Genomic DNA, 22487 nt, shown 5'->3' with positions numbered 1-22487 from the left:
AAATTAGTTTTTACAAATTGAGAAGCTAAACCCTTTTAATTCTTCAAATTTGTGAATTTTAACATGGGAGTCTTTTGGATTTGACTTTCTCTTTGAGCTAAACTCAAATGAACTGCCCGTTTTGTCCTTGTTTTGGTGATTGCAACTTGGCAGCCACAAATAATTGCTGGAGCACAAAATATGAATAAATTTGTCACTGAAAACAGTCATTAGTACATCTGTTCAGTTTTCATATTAAAATATGTTTGCTGTGTATACAATGTACATGTTTTCAAAGCTACCCTTTTCTTTTTTCTTTTTCCTATAGTGGAATTCCAAGTAACAGTACCCTTTCCACCTTGTGAAAATATTTTCTCTTGCCGTTGAAACATTAGAATTAGACCATCAAATTCTCCATTTGAAAAAGAAGCTGTGACCCACAGTGGATGAATCTGAGTGCCATACAAATACCTCACAACTCCGAGACAGCCTCTGAAAAACACATAAACCTGAACATGAATCCTCTACTGAACATGTCTTTAAGTAGTTCATAACAATATTTTCCAGTACCACATATACTATACTTTATTAATGGATTTTTACATAAAACAATTACATTCTTTGTGGTCTGCAGTGGTCTGCACTTTCGGAGGATCTTTGAATTTAAAGACCCACACCTTTTCCCAGTTTGTATTTTATATCTACCTTGGATGCTATTTGATTTGTCTTTTGGTAGTACCTCGTTAAAACTATATGGTCCTTCCAAGGTACTTCATTGCATAGAGAAAATGTAAATAGAAATGTATCAGCATTAGATAAATGTATAACTGCTGGTAAGCTAAACTAGCATTTTCTTGGGACTAAACATAAAATAACTGCTGACTATAAATACTAGGGGATATTCATGTGGAGGCTTTTTAGAGATAATGTGTTTCTGAAGGGCAGAGTTGATTTGCAAGTTACTAACAAGCCCAGAAAGCTACGTGGCCTGTCTCAGATTAGTATAGCCAAGCCAAGCCAGCTAGTGTTGAGTAATGCTGTTAGTAAATACCAGGCCAGTTATTGCTAACGAGAGCCTAATTGGAACCAGATGAGCATTTATTGAATTTGTCAGAGAAAGGTAAAGAGGAGATAGCTAATGAAGTACAGCCGCAACATTGGACCATGCAGCCAGGCACTGGGGGAACATATAATTCACTGGCAGTGCCACGGTGTTTTCCCATGTGTGCAGTTTTATATTCATTTAACACGGCAGAAACCTGGTATCAAAAATAGTAAGCCCAAAGAGGAAAAAAAAATATTATTTGGCAATTAAGTGAAGTACTGTATTTCATTTAAACTTAAAAAAAGAGGTGTTAAGACTAGCAGGCGGTGCATGCTGCCATGAAAATTCAACCAAAACAGTTTTGAACCCTGATATCTGAAACATTTAAAGTCTTCACATAGCTCAAAGCCACAAAGTGTTGAGTTGTCTTGAAGTCCCCTCTGTCCTCAGAATGATTATATGTTTGGATTCTTCACACAGACAGACTGACTGACACTGTGGTAGCTGTCAGCCAGAGCTTTACACACAACACAAACATAGATACTCTCAATTATGTTCAGCTGTTGTTGGTTATGCAACGTGGGAAATAAAACCAGTGACAAAGTGTAGCTATCTAAAGCATTTTCATTTCATCTAAAAGGTTTTAGTTACTTTTTACCATTATTTATTGCAAACACTAAACACATATCCGAGTACTGTGCATAATTACAGTTTTAGAATAAAAGCATTATTAAAGGTAATTAATCAAATTGCACAATACCATATAAAAAAATTTAATTTGTTAATACATTGGTAATAACATTGTAATAATAAGATCAACTACATAGTAATTTTCTGAATTTCTATGCTGTTCAAATGTTTGTCAACATAAGAAAATAAAATAAAAGAAATTCATGACAATAGAGACATGAAAATACAACTCATCAAGTTTTAGACTATTAGATGAAATTCATAAATTTGTTAGCAATTTGTTAGCAATTTGTTCAGGACTTTATAGGTTTATATTTAAAGTTAAGGCCTTTACACAAGCAACTGTTCACACTGACCTTATTTTACAGGGGAAAAAAATGTGGCATTTATTTTATTTAATCAAGCTTGATTTTTCAGATTTTTTTGGATACAAATAAACAGATCTGACCACTCAGGCTAATGTGTGTGTTCATAGCTCAAAATGTGCACTGTTACTGAAAATGCCACAGCTAGAAACTGCTTTAGGTCAACTGGTTCTATGAAATTATTTCTCTGCCTACTCAGATGTGGTCCCAAGTCTGCCAGCAAGAGGTCAAACTGCCCCAGTGACAACCTGAAATATGTATGAAAGCAGTCGTGATAGAGCTTCAGTTCCTAAATCACCCCATGAAATTCTCCCTTCTGCTACCTTCTCATGAGAATAGGATAAAGCCTGAATCCCCCTTTCCTGTGCATTTTTTAACAATAAATTTCTGTAAAAATGCCATGTGTTTGGTGTGTGCGTGTATATGTTACACGACAAGTTCAGATATGAAAACGTATACACGCAACACTTGTCTATAATTGCCTTTAGATTTAGGCTGGTTTAGCACTATGTGCTGATGGTTAAGGTTGGGGCCTAAGAGACTTGGGAATCTATCATTGTCGATAAATGTTTTCACAAACATGACAGTCTCAATGACTGAATCCAGGTTACAGCTTTCCATGTGCTTTTGCGCATGCGTGTTTGTATGTGAGACAAATACAGTACACCACAGCTACATAACCCAGTGAAGGCTAGTAAGTTTTAGTTGGCTAAAATTCAGAAATAAGCTTGTTGTGACTTCTGCACTGATTCATTTCTGCATCGCTTTTATTTATCTATTTTTGTATCTTTTTGTTGCTTGACCCTCCCTTTCGTCTTTCCCTCATTACATGATGCATTCCTCTTTCCAGCTCCCCCTCCCACTCTCCCTCCCTTCCTTTGTCTGATTATACAGTCGCTTCTCATCCTGCCAACTGATGGTCCAGTGCAGTGAGGCCCTCTAGCTACACTTCCTGTCCCTTTGATTTTCATCCACAGACAACAAAAAAGAGGGCACGCATCCAGTCTACATAGTACATGCAGCTATACACCAGTGCATTCATGTGTGATTGAACTGCTGTGCGGTGCTTGAAAACATCTACACATGCGTCTGTACATTTACTAAAGAGCCATCCCGTCATACACTGGTCACACTGTTAATAAAGTCCTGTACGTAACTGTACTTGTGTGTGTGTGTGCGTATTCAGAGGTTCTGTTGGATTAAAGCTCAAAAGTTAAATTGCTCACAAAAAGCCTCCAGCAGCTAATTGGCAGTAATATATGTAGTTTAGACATGACATGCTGCTTCTTACAGACATTCTTTATACATTGACTTTGTGAAAATTTAAACTGTAATATACCTATAATGGTATTGCCTCGAGACATGAACTTCATTGTGTACAGTCTTTACCATGTAAGAAAGTACTTGAATTTTTTGTTTCACTGAAATTAACAGTGTATGTTTACTCTCGGCTTCTTACAAAGGGAAACTGTTATTAGTGTGTACTCACTGAGAGTTGTGAGATCAAACGTGTTGGTTTCACTGGTTTCAGTGGTCAGATAACTTTTACTATAAAAGCAAACTGTCTTCATGGTCTTCATTTCCATTTGACACTTTTTCAAGTGTTGTTACTGTTCTGTGGTTATTTATCAAGGGTTTGCTGTCAGAGCCTTCTATACAAACTAAAGGCAACCGTGGTAATCTGCTAGCAATCAAAGCAACCATTAGGTTTTTGGTGCTGTATACCCCTCTTTTGCATCCACAAGCAAAATCCAGCAATCACTCACCAGCCAGTTGAGGAGTAGTAAACAACTTCTTAGCAACTGCCATCACTCACATATTTGAATCCCTGGTTTTAGGACCCAGTGCACACAGTTTGTTTTCTTTTAGTGTTTCCTTTCTATTCAAAGGATTTAGTTCTCTTCTAGTTCTGTTCTTGATTTCAGTTTATATTGTATTCCTGGAGTCCCTCTGTGTCACGGTTCTGGGTTGGTGACCCAGTGTTTTGTGTTATTATTAATCTTTGATTTCATCATGGTTTATCACTGTTAGTGTTTTGGTTTCTGTTTTGTATTTCTAGCTCCCTAAGTTCTGTAGTATTTCTTGATTTCTAGTTCTTGGTTTTTGTTCCTGTGCTCCTCATGTGTAGTACAGGTTTAATTCTGTCTTCATGTGTATTTTCATGTTCCCCCGTCAGTCGTTGTGTCACTCCTGTCCCTGTGCTCCATGTTCCTGTGCTCTGTTCAGTATCAACTCCGTGCCTCTGTGCCTGTTGTGTGTTTCCTGTTTTATTGTGATAGTCCTTGTCCTGTGTTTTGAGTTTTGCTTGCTCGCCCTGTCTCATTATGTCTGATTGGTCCAAGCTGTGTTTCCATCCTCTCGTTATCCTACCTGGATTTTATCTTCCCCTGCTTGTTGTCACGTTGCACTCTCATTATACTGTGTGTTTCCCGCCGTATTTGCAGCCATCGCCAAGTTTATAGTTTCTGGTTTGTTTTGTATTTAGTGTTAGTTTTTTCCAGCAATAAAAGCTGCCGTTTTTTCCTCCATCTTGAGTCCTGCATTTGGGTCGATCATCTTGCCTGCCCCACAGCACACGCTGACATTATGTACTCTCACATCCCTTTTGTCCCTGCATCTGGTGCTGTCCCCTTTGATGTTTCGTCTTTATCTTCTCAGGTTTTCTAGATATCCAGATTTTGTTCTAGGTGATTAGGGTTGTTTTCTCTTCATCATGTTTCACCGGTGTTCTCTGTGCTTTGTCTAGTTTTCATCTGTTTGTGATTCCATGTTTTGTTCCTTCCTGGTTTATGTTAGCAGTCTTTTGTTTCCAGTACTATTATCTATAGTTGTCTTGTTATTCCTGATTTATTCCTTCTGTGTTTCGTTGTGTCACAGTCTCATCTGCATTTGGACTTTTGTCTTCCCATGTTTCCCTATCTAGTCATCCTGTTCTCCTCTATGTAAAGTTTATCCTTGTTCACCATTCAGTGTTTTCTGTCTGGTTTCTCCATGCCCAGTCTCTGTAGTTAGTCTCGTAGTTTCTGTGTGTCTTTACCTTTTGTCTCTGTCAAGTTTGTATGTCTTAGTTTCTGTCCTAGTGTTGTTTTGTCTCTTGTATGTCATGTTCAGTTTAACTTCCTCTGTCTCGTTATTCCTGATTTTTTGAGCGTGGTTTCTGTTAGCCATTTCCTCATTTAGACATCTGCAAGAACTAGGTACAACCTTGTGCCACTTTGTTACTGTCTGCTTTTTGTTTAGATCATAGAGAGGCAATAATACATAGTTATAAATTTTAGAATGAGAATATGTACATTATTGTCAGATTAATTTCAATCACAGCGCAACAGTCAAAGCTTCTAGTAAAGGTTTGGCTGACGTGAGTCAGCTAGCATGGAGTGCAGTGATAGACCTGCTAGAAGTGCCTTTCAATAAATAAAGATAATTAACAGTCTTAATATAACAGTCTGACAAGATAATTAACAGTCTGACAAGTTTTCTGACAATCTTTCAGCAAAGATTGCTGAAAGATTGTCAGAAAACTTGTCAGTAAACCTTTATTACTATTTATTAGTTTGTCTTCATATACATGGAATCATATCCAAAGAAAGTACAACTGTTCTTTAGCACAGAATTTTAAAAAAATCTGGTTGTCGAAACTTACATAACACATTTTATTTAATCATATTCCTTCAACATCGTTTCCTACTAATAATTTTATTTGACCTTCAGTGTGGTCTAAAAACTATTTTCACATCTTTTCATGTTCGACTCTTCCGTATAATATCAGCATCTCTTGATCACATTGCAAACTAGTGAAATGACATGACAAAGGATTCAACTGAATAGCAGGATCCATTATAGGTTATAGAAACATAGAAATACAGATTTGTAAAACTGCAGAAATTCAGGTTTACTTACACACACAAACGCGCGCGCCGAGGTCCTTAACGTTTAAGTCCTCCTCTGTTTGTCAGCTGGGCTTCATTCACAAAACGTGGTTTCTATTTCTTCTTTGAAAAAATTTGAAAAAAAAGAACCACTAACTTTGTTCTGAAGGTCTGTGTTTGTTTTTTCAGATCTGTCTGCTCTGTCTCTCCCTGTACAGTGAAAATGACTCCAAGCAGAGAGCCTGAAATTCAGGGATAGATTGAGTTACACTGCATCCCAAAGACAGAAGTGGCCTGCATGGGATGGTCTGCCATGATAGTTGGCACTTGTTTCGATTTGAGCTGAACTTGATACCATAATTTAGACTTGCCATAAACATAGAAATGAGACACAGACCTACTCTCCCTCTGAAATACAACCATGGGAAAATTGGGCATTTTGGCTGCAAGGGCTCTGACCCAACTGTAACATGAAATACACTTATGATTAGACATAATGTGTTTATCATTGCTTACACAAACTGATGGAAAGTATTTGCTTGGCCTTGCTCAGGCTGCCTGCATGTGTGCAGAGCAGAGGCATGGGAACAGGTATTAGTTTGTGTTAAGGAGATGGCTTAGAAATTACTTGCTGTTTAGACATTTGGATTATGCTGACTCTCTTTGTTCTCTGCTTGTGTTTCCTTGAAGGTTAGCATTTTTGTTGATTTGAAGATGAATGAACTGTCAGAATTATTCTTTCTGTCAAGCTTCAGATATGTAAGAGGCAGAATTAGCACCCAGATGCAGGAATCACAAGACAAGAAATGAGCTCAAACTTAGCTTTATTGCTGGTAATCCATGGGAGACAAACCAACGCATGCATTGAGCAGGGCAGGAGCAAAACAAATTGGAAAAACACACAGCCATGAGAGAGGACACGACAAAGGGCAAGGGGAGACTTAGACATGAGATACACAAGGTAATGAGGCTAGGCAGTGGGAACAAATCAGGAATAACAAGACAAGAGCAGGAACTAAATACAAGGCACATGGGACGAGAAAATATCAAAAATAAAACAGGAAATAACATAAAGGGAGCAACCTCACACACAGACAAAGTATTGGGGAATCTACAATCCAGGGAAAATCCTAGTTTCAACTTTTAAAAATACAGTGGAGAATTTGTGTTCTTGTCTTTATCTGCTCATTACAGAATGTGTGCCTGTAATGAGGTCTTCTGATAAGTCCTGGCATCACCACAGAGCAAAGGGAGATTTGAGTAAAATCAGCTTAGCAGGAAGGTTTCCTATCAATCTGTAGACCTCAAGTGTTTCCACTGTGAGAGTTAACAGCACTAAGCAAAGGCAGAGGCTGAAGAATCTTTGACAACTTTTTTCTCAGCTCTGTAGAACTAAAAACATGCTTTTGTCAAGCAGCCAATACGAAAGCCTGCAGATAAAGTCAGTGCAAAGGTTACTGGGTGCTGTATGACTCACAGAGTGTAACTCTTATGATCACAGAAGTGACAGTGGTGAAGATGTTTCTTAATAGACAAGTGTCTGAGTCTAAATCATTTAGAAAGCAGCGAAGCAGAGTTATCTTTAATGTTCAGGCCTTCAGAAGTAATCATGATGATTATTGCATCACTTTAACAGAAACAGTCGAGGCTTTTGGAAATAAAAACTGAATCCATGCAAATTTTAGAATTAAAAATCTGGCCAAATATCTGAAACTGAAGCTCTTCCTGTTTATCTTTGGGTACTTAACATTTGTATGTGTAACATGTACGGCAGTATACATTTGGTCACAAATGTGATGTTTTCTTATACATATATTTTTCAAATGGTGATGAAAACATTGAGGGCTGGGGTCAGTGAAATGTGAGAAAAATATAGGGGATCAAGCATGACATAAAGTCCTTTTTGTAGTCAAATATGGCCGAATGACCTACAATTTGTGAAGGGTGGAATTATGCACATTACTGTGGAGAAGGGGCAATAATGTGACAGTAAAATGCAACGATCTTTGGTTTATCCTCTGTATAAGATCTGTTAATTACAAGAAAATGGTAAAATGTTATTATGTCTGTAGTTAAAATAATATCCGTTATATATTACCCCCCAAAATATGATTTACAGTGATAAGTTGTACAGTATTATTGGAAACTTGTACAAAAATATCAAAAATAATATAATTATAAAACAACAACAAAAAATATTTATGAAAAATGAAGGTGGATTATTGGCAACACAGCGGGTTAAATGAATTATATTCATTCAAAGAAGTGATTTCTCATAGATGTTTATCTGAAAGTGTCTGTACCTGGTCAACTTGCCTCTCTTTTTTTTTTTAGTGGACATACTAAGAGCTGCTTTCACCTCTCCATCATCATCATCATCAGAGCCTTCCTTGCTAATGCACTTAAGGAGCTACTAATAACCCTTTTCCACACTCAATCTTCTTTTTATCACACATTGGCTAAGGTGGTTAGCGAGCGAAAACAGATCTGTTATGATGATAAATCACTTAAGCTTGTTTACATGCTAATGTTAGCTGTGTTTCCACATAAAGTGCAGATCATAAGTGACTTCAGAGCAGTGAAAGCAGCACCAGCGGCCTCACATGCTGGTCTCCCATCAGTTTCCCATTAAAGACAATGCATGTGCATAAGCCACCAGAAAAAGCTGCTGTCCTCTCTGCTTGCCCAGCTCCAAGAGGCAGACATTATACTATAAATACAAAACAAGCGGAGCTTTAAGCAACAATAACTGACTGGGGCCACGATGTGACAATAATTTTAAGCGCTGTCTGAGATGAAAGGAGAGAGATTGTTTTACTTTGCATTGTTTTATTTTATGTCTATTGCCTGTCGCCTAATGCAATAGAATTCTACACGTTTGTCAGATTAGACTTTTTTTACATTGTTTGACCACTACAGTCCTCTGCAAATTGACATTAAATTATTATCTTCTTATACAAGAAGCTGAGAGATATAGACTTTTTTCCCCAGTGACTCACCAACAGTTATGCTTGCTTGCACATGCTAAAAGTGACATCATAACTACTGGTGCACAGTCTGCAAACCAGTAAACATGGTTAAATATGATTATCCTTTACCCATATTAAGGCATACAATAGCTCTGTCAGAGAGACCAAAGGGCAGGAATTCTTCCACTCTATTAACTTGGACATCGACACATAGGGTTCCACTGACTCCTTGGTGCTCCTTTGATAAGGTTTCCTTTTTGGCAGAGCAACCAAGCCCATAGCCATCAGCAGCAGCTGTGTTTTAACCCCAAAAGCTGCCTGAGTTCAGGCCCTGCTCCCTGCTCTCCTTCTCTCTATGGGAGTATCATGCTGCATTAGCAGCTGGAGCTCCAAGCTCCATGCTCTGGGGCATCAGTCACAGTCTCCACTCACTTCCGGGGGTCAGATATCTCAGACAGCCTGGGTTAGGAGGGAAAATGATGCTGAAACATCTGATCCCGTTTCTGTGAGTGGACTCTCACAGACATGTTGTCATTTCCAGCCTTTTAAAGTCACTTATCCAGTAAAATTTAAAGTTGTAGGTGTTCAGCTTGTCTTGCACCTGGAAGATACTGACCTTCGTATGTCTCTGTATCATATAAAATTGTAGTTTTATTACGATGGATGGGGCTTCTTGTTAAATAGCTCCAGAAGGCCTTTCAGTCGGGCAGAAACGATAAATGATCTCACCTGACATGTATTAGATATAGTATTTATGACACCCCCCCCCCCCTAAAAATACACGACATCAGTTGTGGGTTAAACTGAAAGACACTGTTAACTCCGTGGTAGTTGTAACCTTTTAGCCTATGACTGGTCAAGAGTAGTAAACTGTCTGTGGTTCCAACCAGGCCTAACCAAAGCCAACACCACAGCATTTTTCCTGGCTCACTATTTTTCTGTTATTCCCGATAAAAATAAAACATTTTAAAAAGCTACTGTTTCTACACTATACAATTTGATAAGGTTGCTTTACTCGAATGGGCAAAGCTGTTGCCTGAAAAATGTCAGTGACTTCTTTATTTTGAATGTGCAGAACATAAAGAAGGAATAGTTGAGCTTTGACTGTAAGTTGACTCATGAGTAGTAATTTATTAGATAAGTCAATTTAAAGATTGATTTAGCCTTAAGTTAAAAGCTCTTCTTAATTTAAAGTTGAATATAGCCTACTTTAAAAACCTTAGTTTAAGAAACATTATCGGTCTCAGGAATGTCAGCCTTTTATTAGCTAAACTTTTATGATATTTTTGGCAACAGAAACACAAACAATAGTAGAAATTGAATTAAATGCGCTTATCAAATAAAATGAGTGTAAGAACCTGCAAAAAGGCAGTAGTTTGAAATTAATTTAAGTTGACACTGATGGTTAGTAATGCAGTAATTTAGATTTGTATTCTTTTCTTGAAAATGGGAAAATCAATGAGCCAACTTTTGATAAAATGAAACGAATAACAAGTGTTGGACCAAAAAATACATAAAACTGTGAATGAGATTGAAACAGCCGCACGGGATACCACAAATTACAAATTGTTTGTGAAGACAAAATAATCTCAACAAATCAGAGGCTGGTATAAAACCTGGAAATACAGAATCTTGGCATATGAATGATGGAGGGAAATATCGACATGTAAAAGTAAATGGATTTTGGCAATGGGAAAGGAAGGAGGGAAACAGGACTGATCGTTCTTCTTCAACTGTGAAGAAATCTTCAAAATCTTGAATCAGTGCAGAAATGCTCTGTTTCCTTCAGGTGATGTAGCAACAGAAAACAAAACAGCTCCAAAATGAATCCTAAACCCCCACCTGTGATTCCTGCTACAGCTGTACAGTGATAAAATAGGGTTTACTTGTTATTTATGTCCTCTGCTTCCTCTGAAATAACCTTTAATGTGATTTCATTAAGAACTATGTGTCAGCTGAGATGATTTGCCGACAGGCTCCAGTTTCATTTACAATGCTGAGTGCTTTTGATCCTGTATTATAACATGGAGTTGGCCCAGGCGCCTGCTTGTCCCTGCTGTGGAGAAGATGTAAATAATCCACCAATAATCCGTAGTCCGTATCTGAGCGTCTGGACACAGTGTGTGCTGTTAAAGAGAGTCAGATCCTGTTTTGCTTCATGCCTCTTGTTCTCTTGGCATCATTAAAGGAAAACAATGGCATGCATGGTAAATAGCCATGGAAACACAGCAATTGCTGCAGCTAAACACCGAGGCCAGCCAAGGTTTTTGAGTCATGCAAGCCATACTTCCACACTGAAACTGCTCCCGCAAGCTGCATGTAGCACATTCGCCTTGACCTCATCTTGACATGCAACACACTTTACATACAGTATGTCTTTGGCCAAAACCATGCATAGAAGAGGGTTGAAAAATAAACACTCCAGCTCGTAAATGCTTAAAAATCAACTTGCAAAGTCAAAATGTTACAGTATTTTTTTTTTTTTTTGGGGGGGGGGGGGGGGGGGGGGGGGGGGGGTTTTTATTTTGTTTCGCTTGTTCCAACCCACTGCATTAAATCTGGCAGATGGGTTGGAAAAGCCGTTGAAGCCCTCTAAGTTGAACTGCTCCACCCATCAGTGCCATTCTACTCCAAGACCTTGATGGGCGACTGACACCTCCTTAGCACTACACCATTCTTTACTCATACACAGCTGCTGCCACCACATCTGGGAATGCTTCTGTCAAACCCAAAGAGACAGACAGTGTGAGGAGGGAGATGTGATGAGACCTCAGTCTGACATCCTCCTAACCCTGTGATGTCTTCTGCCTATAATTATTGCTACATGAAGAGGTGTGTAAGTACTTAAAAATTGGTTTTTTTTGGAATTCATATAGTTCCATTAAACTTATTGACAGGCAAGAACTCCTTATTAGCTCAGATCTATTTTACTGCCTTGAGGTTTAAATATTGTTGATTTTGCAGCTATAATTCTTTCTTGAATGATTGCTTTATGAGGCACATTGATGGTGCTTGGATCATAAGGTTCGTGGTGAAGTTAAAATATATATTTTGCAGATGGGAAGTTTGAACAACATTTGGATGAAGACTTTTTCATTCAATCTCAGACAGAGTTTATATTTATAAAACCACTATTAAGTAATGCTACTCTATCTGGTCATCACAATCAAATATTATTTGGATCAAATGTGCCATTAAAAAACTGAAACCAGGTGTATGCTTTTGCAGTTTTTAAAAACAATAGATGGGAGTCATGTAGACACCTACTAAACTTATACAACTCTCATATTTCAGCTCTCATCGCTGAACCAAAATTAAAGCAAATTTTAAAAAGTCCCTTTATGTCTAAATTTATGTCTAAATAAACTAAAAGTTATTGTTTCATTTCATTTAAAAAAATAAAAAAAGGAACAAATAAACAAACAAGAGCAAACAAACAAATAAACACAAACAAGCAAACAAGCAGGCAGGGAACACATATGGTAAGACATTTCAGTATTTACTGACACACAAGGGCTAAAAAGGACAAGACAGAACAGTTGGGTAGAATAGGTGAGGCTAATCAGGGATAACATGACAAAGGAAGTAAAAATAAGGAAAAGTCAACTATGAGTCAAGACTCAGGATCATGGCACCTCTGCCTAGTATACCAGCCCTCACCTCCCCTACCATGTTTTGCATTTGGTTCCTCATCCTTGTTGAATCATGAATAAATTGAGTTTTTGTTTCCTTTTGTTGATTAGAGAGCTTATCTAACAATTAAGAGACCATAAAGGCTCAATTTAGTTTAATGTTTAACGCCTAATAGATCACACCTAGTCAGATAGTTCAGAAAACAGCACCTGTGATTGATGGACAGAGATACATTTTGTCCTTTATTTTGAATTAAACGTAGTAATTAAATCAATATACGTTAACTTAAGAATTTTGACACTGATATTCTCTGTATTTTGTTTGGGTTTGAGTTTGGAGTCTCTCTCCTCGGCAGTCTTTGCTCCGCTGACAGCCAATCTTTAAATTTTCCTCTTGATGAATTATCCCAGTAAATAAATCTCAAACATTGAGTCACATTTTTTCTGAAGGTTGGCCAAACCATTGGATATAGTGTCATGAGTCTTGTGGTGTGAGAAGAAATGATTATTCACTGGAAAATAGAGTTGAACTGTATATAGTTCTATCTCAGAGTAATACATTGAAGTTTCTTTCTTTTTTCTTGTTTTTTTACAACCTTGTAAAAGTTTTCTAGGTGTATTAGGTTCACTTTTAAGGCTAGGTTTTCACTTTTTTAGTGTGAGAACAGTAGCACATGGCCTTCTCCTGCTTGTTAAGTTCTCTTAAAATTTAAGTGTAATATAATGTTTTGCAGAGACTTTAGTTTTGCTTCCAGTATTAAGTACATTCACACTGAACCACAATTCTGTGGATTCAAAATTCATGACTTACACTGTCTGTCCTATATAAAAACAACACTCCAGTATCTGCGGTTTGCAATAACCAGTGGTCTCTGTAGTTTAATGTTGTTTCAAATCATCCCATGAAATATTAGAGTGACAAAGAGATTATGTTGTGCTGGGAATTTTTTTTATTATTTTTTGTTTGTTTTAATTAATCCAACCCTGATGTGTCGAATCAAATGAAGGCGAATGTAATGTCTTAAATATCAATATACCCACCACTTAGACTGAGCACATTCAAATGTAATGCACTGACATTAATTGAGCACTACTCTAGTCTTACTGACCACTCAAAGTGATTTAGACTACAAGACAGAGTTTACATACTTATTAATCATACTGAGGAAACCCACAGACTGACACATATATAGACCCCAGCTGGGGTTTGGGGCAGGAACCCTTTTGCTAACAGGTGGCAGTGCGCACTGCACCTCTATGTATTGCTTAGTGTCTTTCCTAGTACGGTGAACTCAGCCACATATGTAATTGCATGTCATATGTAAAGAACCACTCTGCAGCATACAGCCATCATGCAGGTGTTATCTGGTTTCTAGAATGCTTCAAGCATTAATCCCTCTTTTTTTAGTCCATCATTTTAATTAGCTCCTGGGGATGTTTTTAGTGGCTCTCTTGATGATTTAAGTAGGTTTACAAATTATAATTTTTAACCACCGTGAAGCATGGACCATGGCAGCATAATAAACACAATCAGACATTCCCACTGCAGAGTTGCATTAGCGGGCTGGCACTGCCAGAGAGTATGGCTGGAAAATGTTGAGCTAGCTGGCATCAAGGAGCTCCTGTTACCGGTAAAGGGGGAAAACTCCCAATGGTCTGCCAATCCGGAGGACACACAAACTCATACACTCACATGCAACCTCCCAGTTAAACAGAGGGCAGAGGGTAGTAAACTGTTTTGCTTCCCTCCTACAATCCATGGTAACAAAACAATTTCCAATAGAGGCATAAGATTTTTTTTTTTTAAGAAAAAGAAATGTGGAAAGGGACAATGAAAACATTTAAAATGGATCTTCTTCTTCTTCTGTGAAATTTCAGGTCTTAATACTTTCTGATTCTAATAATGAGAATTTGAGTTTGTTCCTGACTCATGAAACATAGTGTGGTAAAAGTTGGAGGTGCAACAGCCTGGAAAAAAAGTTATAATGTTCTCTTTTCTCCCCTCCTTCTCTTGTATTGGATTATGCTCTGATGCTGGAAAAGTCCTGGAGAATTAGGATGATTTCATTTCATGGGCATGCCGCTTTGCAATAAATTTAGTCTTTTTTCTCTGTATGGCCTCGGGTTTACATTTCTTCTCCAGTTCTTGTTAACTCCAGATTGATTTGCAGTGTAGTTGTGGCAGTCATGAAAAACTCTTATGATCATTTTGGCCTGAAGTGGTCATGTGCTTAATTTCTCAGATGTAATCTTTGTTATTTTGTGTTGTCAGACTGTCAGAATAAGATTACCACTGTCATCACTAATATATTTACTGTATCAGTAATATATTTCAGGTTTAACCTCTGTGTTTGCAAGGATTGATTAATGACAAATAGCTGTGAGTAGTGCAGTACACACATACGCAAGTATATACATAAATACATACACACACTCTAGTGTGCATCCAGGGTCTCAGTGTTCTCTGACGCATGAATTCATAAAAAATAGACTGAAATGCTTAACTTATCTTCTTACTTTTTACAGTGCTCGTACAAAATGTTATTTCTTTTTTATTATTGTCATCAATGAAAAATACACATTACAGTTATCTTCATTCTTATCTTCATTTATTATAACATTGTAACTGAAATAGGAACACTAAAAATAGAAACTCTATCATTGCCATCATTGCTTTACTGATTGATGTGGGCCCTATGAGAAGCAGATGTGTGTGTTTTTACACAAATACACAGCCATTTAGCGGTGTGAGCTGAGATTTAAGGAGAAAAATACGCTCCAAAGGAGAAGTAGAAACACATTACCTCAAACGAACTGTGTTCTTTTAAAATGAAGTGCACAAAGTCCCTGTGAAGTTTCAATAGCCCTGACTAAGTGATTTCATTTTATGTTCAAAGCCTTCGGTTTTGAACATTCTGCATATAGCTGTCCCCTTTTTCGGCATAGATGTGGTGTGCATGTATGTGTACACAATATATGTTCATGCATTCAGGCATATGTAATTTAATATGCAGTCAGTCAGTGTGGCACAGGGCCATCTGAAGTGCTGGCATCAGACAGCCCTGCATGTGTGATCACTGTCTCCCACTTCAGCATTCCTCAGTGACAGCCGTGGGGCAAAGGTTTCTTTAAATAGCTTCTGGATTCAAGTTCGCTCTGAGACGTCTGGTTCTAGACATTTTGGTAGAGCATTAGTGCCTCCCTGTGGTTTGGTACTCTCTGGTTCTATGAATCTTTTTTTAGATGAAAACTTCACTCCTGAGACTGCATTTTCATGTATTTATTCATTTATTGTTTTAATTTATTAGAGCAGACTTTTATTTTGCTTTATTAAATTTGGTCTTATATTGTTATAAAGTGAAAGTCCTACGTGCATGGTACATATTTCAAAGGACACCCTTTAACTGTGCATGATCAAGTTATGCCTTTTTACGATTCAATGACCGTGTAAATTTGAAATGGAATAGAAATTCACATTGGCCCCTATTGGGCTGCACAGCGGTGTAGTGGTTAGCACTCTGACCTCATAGCTTCTGTATGGAGTTTGCATGTTCTCCATATGTCTTTGTGGAAAGATATGCATGTTAGATTGTGGCCGATTGTGGATTGGCTTTTGAAGTAAGGTAGAAAAGGCGCTTAAAGTTTCTAGAATAAAACACTGGATAAATGCATAGTGTGCTTGTAGTCCAAAGTGCTTTGAGTCAACTGTTATTTGTTGTGGATCTTAAACTTGTATTAGTAGAGCACATGTTTTTGCATCACTTGTATTGTAAACATTCAGCTCTTGTCAGTACTGGAGAACATACAAAGAGTAGCTCATGTACAAATGCCCATATTCAGTTCAGTTCAAGGAGATTTTATTTTGATGTCAGGCTAATGTAATCCCAATTAAACTCCACACACACACACACACACAAGTAAAAGGGTATTCTACAGCAGCTCAGTATTGTAGCAGTTATCAGCACACACTCACTCCTGTCTCAGATTCTTGTAATGCCTTTCTCGTGGTAAAAAAGGAAACATCCCCTCATCCTCCCCTCTCGTGCCACTCCTGAGCCCCTCTGTAACAAATCCACACAGCGAGGAGCTCATGTCCACTTTTTGTTTTGACCAGCACTCTGATCTTGCGCTTGTCTATTGAAGTGTACTAGCGGGAGAGATTAGAGCATTCGATTTTTGCTATACAACATCAGAACAGTTGGATTTTTCAGACAGGGCTTTGCTTCTCTGCAGTCCTGTCTTTTCCCACATTATGCTGTACTGAATGGGGGGCTGCGGTGCCCCCTACAAAGGAGCAACCTGTCATCATGTCTAACTCTGGCTTCCGTGGTTACCGCACTATCTCACAGCACCTGAATGACCTGAAGAAGGAGAACTTCAGCCTAAAGCTGCGTATCTACTTCCTGGAGGAGAAGATCCAGCAGAAATTTGAGGAGAGCAGTGATGACGTGCACAAGTGGGTGAGTAAGAAAAACAGTCTGTGTATAATTTAACTGTGACACGCGCATGCAAGTTATTCCAAAGGTTCTGTACTTGCATGCACTTGATGTGGAGTTATATGCTATGCAAAGATATGCAGGTTTGTGTCTGACAGTAACTCATACTGACAGTAGGTCTCAGGCTGCTCTGCAGCAGTTCATTCAAACTGTCTGTCAAACATTTCTGCTTGTGAAGCTGATTTAGAGTGACTACAGTTGTCTCAGTGCTGCAGTCAGAAATAAAGGAGGGCCTCAACCTTCTGAGGCACCAAGGGTCACAAGAAAAAGGATTGAAATTGTTCACTCTCCCTGGCAGCAGTGATTAGTAACTAAATACTTAAGTACATTTTTATATATATGGATTTTACTTGAAGATTTGCATTTTGGCCCCGATCCCTAGAAATATTATTACACCCCCCTCCTTCCCTATCCCTCCGTATACCCTATCCCCTCAATCCCCACATCAATGTTTTTGGGACTTGTGTTTACATTACAATATAAAGCACCTTGATAGAACTGTTGTTGTGATTGAATTAATGTTACAGTGTCCAAAACTGTTAGATGGATTAGACAAGTGGTGAATTTTTGTAATTCAATAATGATATATACTTGATACTAAAATAAAACTTATTCTGCCACTTCACAAATCAGTCTTTCAAAATAAAAAAAAATATGTAATTTCTTTTCATCTAATCAATCTGCATGAGAGCAGAGGGCTGTACATGATTCTGAAAACAGTGATCACTGTTTTCCACACCAATCTTTTGTAATATATTTATGCTTCATCAAATATGCTACAGCCCTATGACCCACAGTAAATACTTGTCATTGCTGTTACCTGGCACCAGCGAGTATCTAATGCAAGTATCTATTAATTCTAACGTTATGTATAATTTTCCAGCAAAGTCAAAATCCCAAAAAATTATTTTCTTGCAAAAAGAAAACCATCAATCCTGTAATGCCGGGCTCACACTGTGCGATTTTGTCCGTCGCGCGATTCAGCTCCTGCTCAAACTGTACGATTGACTCGCAGGGGTTAGAAGTTCGTAGGTCACGATGCAGGGTCTCACACTATACGACCCGATGCTCTGATGCGACCCGAGTGCTCACACTGTGCGTCCATAAAATGAAGGTTATAACAGAAATTCTGTCGCTCGCTCTCCCTCTCTGTCTTTCACTCCCACAGACACGCACACCACCGCCATCAACTTTGCTAAATTGCTAATGAAAAACATTGATCAAGCAGCTGTGATTGAGCAGCAATGTCCATCCAACTATTTTCACGGTTGTTGTGGTCGTGATAATTTTGTGAGGCCACATCGAAAAGGCTCGGATGAGCTTTCCAAAGTTCTACAAGTGCCTCCATCGCTTGCGTCCAGATCACACGCTGCACTGCCGTGCTGCGCCGTCTTTTTCGCTGACATTTGTGTTTGCGCATGCGCAGTGTGAGAAACTGCGGCGACACCCTCACGACCAAGCGATTGATGATCGGGAGCTGGTCGTGAGGTGTTAATCGCTTTTCGTTACCCCACGTATACTACACGATGCACGACGCACGATGAAGGCCAAAATCGGGCCGATCGCCAAAACGGTCGCACGACTCAAAAATCGGCTCAAAATGGGCCAAAAATCGCACAGTGTTAGCCCGGCATAACGCGTGACATTTTAAAACACAAAGGAAAAGTTAAAAACGTATCCACTCTTGAAATCTGTGCTTTCTATCTGAAAACAGATTCATTTAATTCTGTTCAGTTTTATTTGTACTCTCCAAACTCACAACTTAAGGTATTTGAGGGCATTTCACATTTTAAGGTAAACCTCATAGAGCAGTGAGTCGCAAAGTGTGGGCTAGGGTCCCCTGGTGGCCTATGAAGGTACTGCAGGCGATCCACAGAAATAGCACAAATTCATTTTTAAATTACTCATATTTACAGTTACATGTTCATATAAGTGTATTTATTTATCTAAAACGTAAATTAAAACTGATAATAGGAGGTGTTTAGTTTGTGATATTACTTATTACTCTGACCTAAATTTACTGGGTAACTGGGTAGCATTAACCATTTCTAACCAATAGTCTGTTCTGTTGATGTTTTTTGAATAAAATTTTAAAGTAAATACATCACTTTGTATTGTATTTTGATTAGAGCAAATATTTGTGATTTGGTGGGATTTTCTGTTGGGCTGCAGCAGTGTTAATTTTGGGAATTTTAAGAGCATCCAAATACTGTTAAGTCAATGAGGTTTTAATTCATTGCTCTCAGTGGAAGCTGCTCAGTATATCTAAAGAGAGCCACATGTCTGCTAGAGAATAATTGTTTCAACTGCCCTAACTGCTTGACCTGTGTTCTTGTGGCAGCTATAAACCCAATGACCCACTTCATGTTTCACTGTTTTTGTCGGTGCACAATATATGCACGTGTTTATGTTGCATCTCTTTGCACATACAAGCAACAACACTTTTGCTCAGCACCTGTGTTGTGTGTCAGTTACTGCAGCAGTGCTGAACTGCAATTCCAGATTGGTGTACATAAAACATCAATCACTGCAGACGGATACTGTGAGTGAAGTGACGGTCAGTCCTCATCCAGTTGGTTCCTGCTTTAAGATTTAAAAGTTAAAAGTAGAGTTGTTGCTGGGTACTTGGGGGTTGAGTGGTGGATGTTACACTTTTGGGGGTCAGAAGGAGACATATACAGCAGGTGCTCTTATTTCTACCACCTATTTATAGACCTACTGAGCTACAGAGATATTGAATAGCACGTGAGACTTGGAAGCTTGTTTCGTGTGGCATACTACTGTACTGCTGTACTGACTGAATGACAACGACTGCAGAAATAAGGTCAATTAATTATCACTGCTTCTGACTTTGGGGTTGTTTTTTTGTTTGTTTGTTTTTTAAAATTGGGTACAGCAGAGTGAAAAAGTAAAATTAAAATTCTTGAAGTCATGGTAACTCATTTGCTTCACTTAGCTTCATGAGGAGCCTACCAGCGACCATAGGGCGAAAGGTAGGGTACACTGTGGAAGGGTTGCCAATCTGACGCAGGGCTAACACAGAGATATAGACAAGCATTCACTCTGTCATTCTCACCTATGGGCAATTTAGGATCATTAATTAGCCTGACCCCACTAATTGCATTTCTCTGGACTGTGGGAGGAAGCCAGTGTACTTGAAGAGAACCCACACAAAGTGGTAATAAGTGGAATAATGTAGCGCCTAAAATTTAGTCTGGCAATAATATAAAGTCTGTCCATGAAATATGATCAGTGTTGGGCAAGTTACTTTGAAAAAGTAATTAATTAATTATAGTTACTAGTTACTTCTTCAAAAAATCTAAAAGTAATTAATTACTTGAAAAGTAACTATTGCGTTACTTTAAAAAAACGTTTAACCCTCTGGGGTCCAGGGTGTAATTGGCCATTTTTAACTACTTTTGATTTTCCCTCCACATTTTACTTTTAAAAACTATTTACTTTGCCTTGTTTGGTATCTCACGTGTCTGAATTTACAGTCATGTTTTCATTTTGACATACTGTATTAACACAATGGATCTAAAATCAGACAAAAAACATAAAATCAGAGTAGAAAAAGTTATATTTTTTTTTACTGTAACAACCACAAACATGTTTAATGAATCATATTTCATAACTTTAAATGCAAATATAAATTGTCAATTTTAAAATCCTCTGCACAAGTTTTGCAAACAACAAAGTTATTTGCATCTATTTACCTTTTACCTTGATTTTTTTTATAACCATTTCAAACTATTTACAGAACAATCAGCTGTTCTGCATTCAATAAGATGCCACACAAATTATTTGTGCCACTCCAAAAACATAATTTCTGTCCACTATAAAGGAGAACATCACAGCCTGATCCCTGCAGGTCTACAGTTTCTACCTGGAGACAGCAGTCGCCTCATTGTTCTGACACACAACACAAAACTATCCACAACACCACACACTAACTACACAAGACAACACATTAACTACACACTCCAAACAGCTAAACGTCTCAAAACTTGCTCTCTCTCTTTCTCTGCTCTCTCTCTCTCTCTCTCTGTCACTCCTAAAACGTCCTCTGTTTTTTTCTGGGGTTTTTTGCTCATAAGGAGAGAGTGCTTGCTAGCGCTGTCCTTAGACAGTAAACGTGACGAAACTATTGAGGAAAAAACGCTGCCTTTATATTGTTTATCATGACTCTGGTTTTACGTGGCCTATCAACACAATTTAAAAACTGGTATATATCACCTTGTTGCTTTGTCTTTAAGTGGTCATGTGATTGGCTTACCACGACTACTTTATTCTTCCTCAGTCAAACAGCAGCACTCATGCGATTGTTTTGCCCCAGTAGCTCCAGGTGTTGTGCTAGATAGTGATCGCGATTACCGTCCGCGGGAGCGCGCGCAGCTGCTTAAAGCTGTAGCGTCCAGATTACTTATGTAGTCAGCTACTTCCGTGCAGCCGATATAAGATGCGGTAAGCTGAACACAGCTTCAACTGTCTGGTTGTTGAAAAATAGTAACGGACCGCATTTTCTTGTTAGTAACTGTACCGGCGTTGTAACGATGGGAATAGTAATTAGTTAGATTACTCGTTACTGAAAAAAGTAACGCCGTTATTCCCATCACTGAATGTGATGCACGTGAAATTTCAGACCTGCAACTTTTATTGTTTGTTCTTATCTGCTTCTATGATTTTCTTCCAGAATATTGAACTCAAGGTTGAAGTTGAGAGTCTGAAAAAGGAACTCGAGGAGAAACAAGAGCTTTTGGACAAAGCAAAGTAAGTATTTGCAAAATCGTACTTTTTGTTTCCACTGTTATCAAACAAATAATTTGCTAGCATCCTGTAACCATTTTAAAATTCAAAGCGGTTTCGAATACTCAACTACTTATGCACAGATTTGTTGAAATTCCTTTAGGGAAACCTCTGAGCGAAGCACAAAAACGCTCCTTTCATCACTAGTTTGTTTCCCATGAGTCCAACAGTACGTCAGCGCCAAGGCAAGCTCAGGACCCCATGGCCTCTCATCACACACAAGCCTGCTGGCCTGTAGACTAACCTAGCTATCACAACACAAACTAAGCTCTAAGGAATGCATGGATTCAGCACGAAAATGCTTGTGAAGTCCCTCTGAGTTCTGGGATTCAGGGCAAAGAGGGTAGGAAACTGACAAGGTGGAGAAGAAGTGAGGGTCTTACTAAGGGTGTTTTTTTTTTGTTTTTTTAAAGGGGGAGGGTGATTAGAATATGGGAGTAGGTTGAGTAAAGGGCAGAGGTTTTATGGTTTGCCGAGTTGGGAACTATATGAGCTCCAGCACCTGTTTACAAGCCAGCTGTCTCCCTTTCTTTCTTCAACCGTTCTCCTTTCCAAACAATAAACTACGCAGAATACTGAGATCAGGATGCAAACCTCAGATTACACCATTTAATGTGCATTTGATGCACATTTCCT

The 22487-nt window shown here is 38.4% G+C and overlaps 1 protein-coding gene across 3 annotated transcripts in view; it reads left to right on the top strand.

Annotated features, from left to right (window-relative positions):
- The window catches only part of pde4dip (phosphodiesterase 4D interacting protein), a 97772-nt gene that overhangs the window by 27565 nt on the left and 47720 nt on the right, over nucleotides 1–22487 (top strand). For all 3 annotated transcript variants that reach the window (XM_085138323.1, XM_085138322.1, XM_085138320.1), the window contains exons 4-5: nucleotides 16899–17009; nucleotides 21739–21815. In XM_085138323.1, coding sequence (XP_084994449.1) covers nucleotides 16899–17009; nucleotides 21739–21815 — 188 coding nt within the window. The remainder of the gene's footprint in view (nucleotides 1–16898; nucleotides 17010–21738; nucleotides 21816–22487) is intronic.

This window comes from Neolamprologus multifasciatus, chromosome 17, assembly GCF_963576455.1.
Source record: "Neolamprologus multifasciatus chromosome 17, fNeoMul1.2, whole genome shotgun sequence".
Taxonomy (NCBI): domain Eukaryota; kingdom Metazoa; phylum Chordata; class Actinopteri; order Cichliformes; family Cichlidae; genus Neolamprologus; species Neolamprologus multifasciatus.
This window is presented reverse-complemented; position numbering and strand designations above follow the sequence as displayed.